The 6,746-nt window shown below is 42.4% G+C and overlaps 1 protein-coding gene and 1 non-coding gene across 3 annotated transcripts; one reads left to right on the top strand and one right to left on the bottom strand.

Annotated features, from left to right (window-relative positions):
- Nucleotides 1-874: 874 nt before the first annotated feature.
- LOC132679929 (U6 spliceosomal RNA) lies at nt 875-983 on the bottom strand. The gene has a single exon (XR_009610415.1). It is a non-coding gene; the product is annotated as a U6 spliceosomal RNA (small nuclear RNA).
- Nucleotides 984-4,244: 3,261 nt separating this feature from the next.
- Nucleotides 4,245-6,054, top strand: LOC132678607 (IQ domain-containing protein F1). 2 transcript variants are annotated; one of them, XM_060631162.1, is made up of 4 exons: nt 4,245-4,342; nt 4,521-4,631; nt 4,766-4,828; nt 5,598-6,054. In XM_060631162.1, the coding sequence occupies exons 1-4, from the start codon at nt 4,340-4,342 to the stop codon at nt 6,042-6,044; spliced, it is 624 nt and encodes a 207-aa protein (XP_060487145.1). In that variant the 5' UTR covers nt 4,245-4,339; the 3' UTR covers nt 6,045-6,054. The 2 variants fall into 2 exon arrangements, with proteins under 2 accessions (XP_060487145.1, XP_060487146.1); XM_060631163.1 differs by lacking the exon at nt 4,521-4,631 and having other exon boundaries at nt 4,252-4,342.
- The last annotated feature ends 692 nt before the right edge of the window (nt 6,055-6,746 follow it).

Here is a 6,746-nt window from a genome sequence, read left to right as displayed (position 1 = left end):
CATGTGTTTGGTGGTTGTTTGTATATCTTCTTTTATGGAGTATTAAGTCTTTTGCCCATTTTTACTGGGTTGCTTATCTTTATTATTAAGTTGCAGAAGTTTTTCTATCCTGGACTAAAGACCTTTGTCACATTCTCCTTCTGTCTCTATGTATATATAATATATACAGTGAATATTCTTTTCTTTAGCCTGTGACTAAAAAAAGTTGAGGTATAATTGATATACAACATTATATTAGTTTTAGGTGTACAGCATAATGATCTGATATTTGTATATATTGTAAAATGCTTACCACAGTAAATCTAGTTAACATCTGTCACCACACAGTTACAGAAGTTTTTTAACTTGTTAAGAGAATTTTTAAGATTTACTCTCAGGGGCACCTGGGTGGCTCAGTCAGTTAAGTGTCTGACTCTTGATTTTGGCTTAGGTCATGATCTCACAGTCATGAGATCAACCCCCCCCACCCCCTTCAGGCTCCACGCTGACAGCATGGAGCCTGCTTGGGATTCTCTCCCTCCCTCTATCTCTGCCCCTCCCTCACTTGCACTCATGCACTCTTTCTCTTTCTCTCAAAACAAATAAATAACATCTAAAAACAAAAACAAAAAAGAGGGCCGCCTGGGTGTCTCAGTCGGTAAGCATCCGACTCTTGATTTTGGCTCAGGTTATGTTCTCACAGTTTGTGAGTTCGAGCCCCACATCAGGCTCAACATTGGCAGTGTGAAGCCTGCTTGGGATTCTCTCTCACCCTCTCTCTGTCCCTCCCCATCAAATAAATAAAATAAAATAAATAATAATAAAACAAAGAGATTTACTCTCTTGGCACCTCTCAAATATGCCATACAGTGTGTTGACTGTGGTCTCCATACTGAAAAATATGGTACATGTCATGTATTTGTATGTCACCCTTGCACAGGAGCCATGATAATCTTCTTTGCATAGTTCCAATTTTAGTGTATGGGTTGCCCAAGTGAGCACCCAGCTGACCTTTAAAAATGCTGTCTTTTGATAAACAAATGGTTTTAATTTGGATGAAGTCCATTCTATCAATATTTTGTACTTAGTGTTTTCTCTGTCTTGTCTAAGAAATCTTTGTCAACTCCAAGGTCACAAAATAATTCTCATGGTTTTTCTTCTAGAAGCTTTATAGTTTTAGCTTTAATTTTTGTTTAGATCTATGACACATCATGTGTGGGTGTGTTTTGTCTATGATATTAGATAGGGGTCAAGATTTTTTCTTTTTTCCTCATTGAAAATGCATTTCCTTTCTGTACTGAATTATCTTGATACATTAAAGAAAATCAATACACTGTGTAAATGTGAGTCTATTTCTGGCTTCTTCATTCTGTTTCATTGATCTGTTTGTCTCTTCTTACACTAAAACCACATTGTCTTGATTACTGTAACTTTATAGTCTTCCAAGACAGTAAGTCTTGAAATCAGATAATGTAAGTCTATTTTGTCTAAGTGGGTACCCCTGTTCTCTCTTGGTTCCTTTTGCATGGAATATCTTTTTCTATCCCTTCACTTTTAGGCTCATGTGTGTCCTTGAAACTTAAGTGAGTCTTTGTTAACTAGCATTACCTGGGTCTTTTCTGTTTGTTTTGTCCATTTAGCCACTCTGTGTCTTTTGATTGGAGAATTTAATCCATTTACATTTAAAGTACTTAGTGATAGGTAAAGATTTACTAATGCCATCTTATTGTTTTCTGGCTCTTTTGTAGTTCTTTTATTCCTTTCTTCTCTTGCTGTCTTTCTTTGATGTTTTTCCATAGTGGTATGCTTAAAAATTTTTTTTTTAAGATTTTATTTTTTGTTAGGCAATCTCTACACCCAACATGGGGCTCGAACTTACAGCCCCAAGATCAAGAGTCACATGTTCTACTGACTGAGTCAGCCAGGTGCCCCTATAGTGGTATGCTTTGATTTCCTTTTTTTTCTTTTGTGTATCTACTGTATGTTTGTACCTTGTGGCTACCATGAGTCTGACATAAAACATCTTATAGTCTAAGTTGATAACAACTTCAATTGTATATACAACCTACCCTTTTACTCCTTCCCCAACTCTGTTTTTGATGTCATAATTTACATCTTTTTATATTGTGTATATATTGACAAATTGTTGTAGCTATAGTTATTTTTAATACTTTTGCCCTTTAACCTTTGTACTAAAGTTAAGTGATTAGCACACCACCAGATTACAATATTACAGTATTCTAAATCTGACTGTTTACTTACCTTTACCAGTGTGCTTTATATTTTCATATGTTTTTGTTATTAATTAGCATCCTTTCATATCAGCTTGAAGAACTCCTTGCAGCATTGCTTGTAAAGCAGGTCTTGTGGTGAGAGAGATGAACTGTCAGCTTTTGTGTGGGAAAGTATTTATCTTGTCTTCATTTCTAAAGGACAGCTTTATTCCTGATTAGCAGGGTTTTGTTTTTTTTTTCTTTTAGCACTTTAAATATATCATATCTTTGAATATATCACTTTCTCATGGCCTGTTCTGCTGAGAAATCCACTGATACCTTTAAGGAGTTTCCCTTATATGTGAGAAAATTTTGCTCTTGTTGCTTTTAAATTTTGTGGGGGTGGGGCACCTGGGTGGCTCAGTTGGTTAAGCATCTGACTTCAGCTCAGGTAATGATCTCATGGCTTGTGGGTTCAAGCCCCGTGTCGGGCTCTGTGCTGACAGCTTGGAGCCTGCAGCCTGCTTTGGATTCTGTGTCTCCCTCTCTCTCTAGTCCTCCCCTGCTCATGCTCTATCTCTCTCTCCTTCAAAAATAAATATACCTGCTCCATACTTCTTATTCCTTCTCGAGAGGATTCTTAAGATTGTATGTCTTCTCTCAATCCTGTAAAGCCAGGCTGAATTCTGATAGCCTCCTGTTTGCTTTCCCTGGAGCAGTGCTGAATGTTCAAATTGTGTTCTTTCTCAGTCCCACAGAGTCAACTGGCTTTGTATGCATGCTCACTGGCCATCTGCAAAGGCTTCTACTCATCATCCTCAGAGGCCTACACAGGGAGCCAGCCATGGGTAAGGGAGTATGGGGTGAGTGGCACAGAGTGCTAGAGATGTCCATATGCCAGCTGGGGAATCTGCAGGTGAGGCATCCTCAGTGGCTTGTGGGCAGGCTTCCTGAAGGAGTCTGGTTAGAAGGACCCACATCCCTTTGATACATTTTGAGCCCTACCTGATATTCTCTCAGTTCCTCCCCACTGCTCAGTCATGTGGCTTACCTCAGTGTTCTGGAAGATATGAGAAATGCACTTTCAGTGACACCTGGGGCTGTGACTCTGAGGGGCTACCAGGGACTCACATTAACCAGGTGGGTTTTCGCAGGACAAGAACAGGCAAAGGTGGGGAGGTCTTGTGGCAAGTGCCTTTTGTATGGTTCAGAGCTAAGAACACAGCTAAGAACTTCTATAGTGGCCACTCCTCACCATAAAATGTAGCCTTGAGTCCCTCAGGGAAGAAGACAGGAGGGCACCTGAGCTCATTGCAGTCTGCAATGGGGGCCCCAGGTGGTCCTGGAAGCTTCATGGAGTTTCCTGGGCCTTGAATGGATGGTTCAACAATTCAACTCTTCCAAGGTAATCATTGGTAGCAATTTGGTACATATACCTTTCTCCCCCTTTATATGCATTTACTATATATGTATAATTATGTATCTTGATGACTTTACTTACATGAATGGGATCATAATGATCTCCAACTTTTTCACTTACAAATATATCTTAGATACACTTTCTCATCAGTACATATAAATCAAATTCATTATTAAAAAAATTCTTTTTCTCTCTCTCTCTCTCTTTCCTTCCTTCCTTCCTTCTTTCCTTCCTTCCTTCCTTCCTTCCTTCCTTCCTTCCTTTAAATAAGCTCTACATCCAACATAGGGCTTGAACTCATGACCCTGAGATCAAGAGTCACATGCTCTACTGACTGAACCAGTCAGGCACCCCTAAATTCATTTTTTTACAGTTATAATTTATTAGTATTCTCTGAGTATAAATGGACTGTTAACAATTAAATCAATCCTCACTTTTACCAATTAGGGATATGATCAATGACTGGTTATTTTTGTACACCTGTACATCAGTGGGCCAATATTCTAGTGTCTTACTTTTGTATTCAGGGCTTTGGCCATTTCCAGCAGAAAAGAATGGACAGCACTTTTGTCTTTTCCTTGGATGCAGCTCAACTATTGGGAGCATCCTTGTGCCTGAGTCACAGCTGCCCTTATGACATCATAGGTCTCCCCCTCCACTCAATCTACCCATCCATGGCTAGAGGAAGACAGACCTGAGGGGATTTGAACCATCTACACCCAATCCAATGGTGAGTAAGTGAGAGACAGACAAACCAGGCTTTTTAGGGATGTCTCCATAAATCTCTTAGGATAAGGGGATCCCCCTGGCATATGAATACTCTGGGAAGCCCTGGAAGCTAGAGATACTGAATGCAGAGGGAGGGAACACAGCTTCACTCTTGACTTTTCCTTAACTGCTGATTGCAGGAGAAGGACCAGCCTCAAAATATTAATGAACCCACTGAAGATGAGTTTCAGCAGAAAGAGGAACCGACCAGTTTATCCTCAGTACCACTGACCTCAGAGAATAATGTAGAGGTGGGAGGAGACTTGACTTGGATGTCTCTGGTCCTTGTGTCCTAGTGCCTATAGCTAGTGTTTTTTGCATGGTCTAGAACTAAGAAAGGAATAAACTCATTCTTGTTTGTCCTCTTTCCCCATTTCTTTTTCAGGCTGAAGATGTAAATACAGTTGAGACACAGATAGTGGATGGTGCTGATAAGAAAGCTAGACAAGTATGAGCCCCTATCCCCCAAGACCACACAGGGCTGGGGCTGGGAATGTAGGGGCTGTGTTTGTGGAATGGAATAGCCAACATATGGAAAGCTGAGCTTAAGCAATATTTGTCTCTGTGTGTGTGTGTGTGTGAGAGAGAGAAAGAGAGAGAGAGAGAGAGAGAGAGAGAGAGAGAGCGCATGTGCATATATGTTTGCTTGTTAATTAAGAGTTAAAATGTGAAAGTCAAGAAGAGTAAGGATGGGGAAAAGATAAGAAATAAACTTTATGGGGTGGGGGATACTTAATACCATAACATGACAGAGGAAGAGAGCAGGTTGTGGTTTGGAGCTGGAGTCAAGGATGAAAGGACAGGATTAGCAAAGGATGCCACTTCTCTAGCAGGTGAGTGGAGTCTGAAGGGAAGGATCATAGGTCTTGATCAGGTGGAACATGTAACTTTTTGACCCATAGGTCATGTGTTCTTGCCCTAGGCTGGCCAACTTAATCCATATAAAATAGACAGGGCAGACGTACTCGCATTTTACAGATGGGGACTTTGAGATTCAGAGGTCAACATGTTGTGTCCATGTCCATTAACCAGAGAGTGGCAGAGACAGGACACCTACCTGGTCTTCTTGTTCCAGCCAGTGCCTTGTCCAGTGCTCCTGAGCTTCAGAAGAAGGGCTGATTGTAGATAGGGAATCTGGGCCCCTTTCTGGCATGCCCCCAAACTCAAATGGGTAGGGAACATTCTCAAAACGCCCCCTCCTTTTTTTTTCTTGCAAGATCCCAAGAAATCAAAATAAGCCCTCTACCAGTAATCAAGAAGTCATAAAGATCCAGGCCTGGTGGCGAGGCACCCTGGTGCGCCGGACACTACTGCACGCGGTAATCAGAACGCTGATCATCCAGCGCTGGTGGAAGCACATCCTGACAAAGCTAATGGAGAGGAGGCGGCGGACAGCACTGGAGACCTTTACACGGAAGGAGTGGGCGGCAGTCAAGCTGCAGTCCTGGGTCCGCATGTGGCGCATCCGGAGGCGCTATTGCCGTTTGCTCAATGCTGTCCGCATTATCCAGGCCTACTGGAGGTGCCACTCCTGTGCTTCCCAGGGTTTCATCAAGGGCCAGTACAGAGTCACTGCCAACCAGCTGCATCTGGAGCTAGAGATCTTGCTGGGCTCAGGGCCTTGCATTGTGACAGAGTGTATTCCCCTCCCAATAAAACAGTGAAGTGGTCTTCCTCCAGGCTCTTTCTTTGACAGGTTCCAGGAGGTCAGGGCACATGATAGCAGATACTTCACATCTGGCACTGAGGAATGGGCCGGGTTGTCCAAAGGCCTGAGTGTGTTAAGGGGAAGGATCCTGAGCCTTTGTCCAGACTGAGGAGAGACTGATTAGCAAGGTCTGCCATAAGTAGAAAAGTTGGTGAAACCTATCTGTCATGTTGGCCAACTCTGGGAGCATCCTTCATGTAAATGGTGCCCCTCCCCAAGGTTGCATATAATGGAGGCCTGGTGGGGGCGGGGGTTAGTGATGGCAATGGCAACACATTTGTCGGGAATTCACCCACTTAGGTCTAGTTGCTTAGGGCTTGTTCTCTCACCTGCATGAATGAGAGGAGCCCACCCACCCCAAGCTCTGTGATCATGGTTCCCATTGGCTCATAAACTGGCCCCCATTACAAAGGGCAAGGAGAGATGGAAAGGAGGAGGCAGGCTATTTCAGATTGGTAGGTGGCAGGTTTAATAAGTAAATGAACTTATGTATGAGGCTTGTCTTGTGTGGCTGCAAGGTGAGTAGATCTCACCTGCCTGCCAGAATCTTAAAAGTTTATATATAAGCCTTAACAGGGTTCAGACATATATACTGTCCAGATGTTCTCAATGCCACATTGCTCTCTCAAGGCTATGTCCTTGAAAAAGGCTCCCACTG

Source organism: Panthera onca, chromosome A2 (assembly GCF_046562875.1).
Source record: "Panthera onca isolate mPanOnc1 chromosome A2, mPanOnc1 haplotype 2, whole genome shotgun sequence".
In the NCBI taxonomy this organism is placed as follows: domain Eukaryota; kingdom Metazoa; phylum Chordata; class Mammalia; order Carnivora; family Felidae; genus Panthera; species Panthera onca.
The sequence above is the reverse complement of the archived record's forward strand: the minus strand, read 5'-3'. Positions and strand labels throughout refer to the sequence as shown.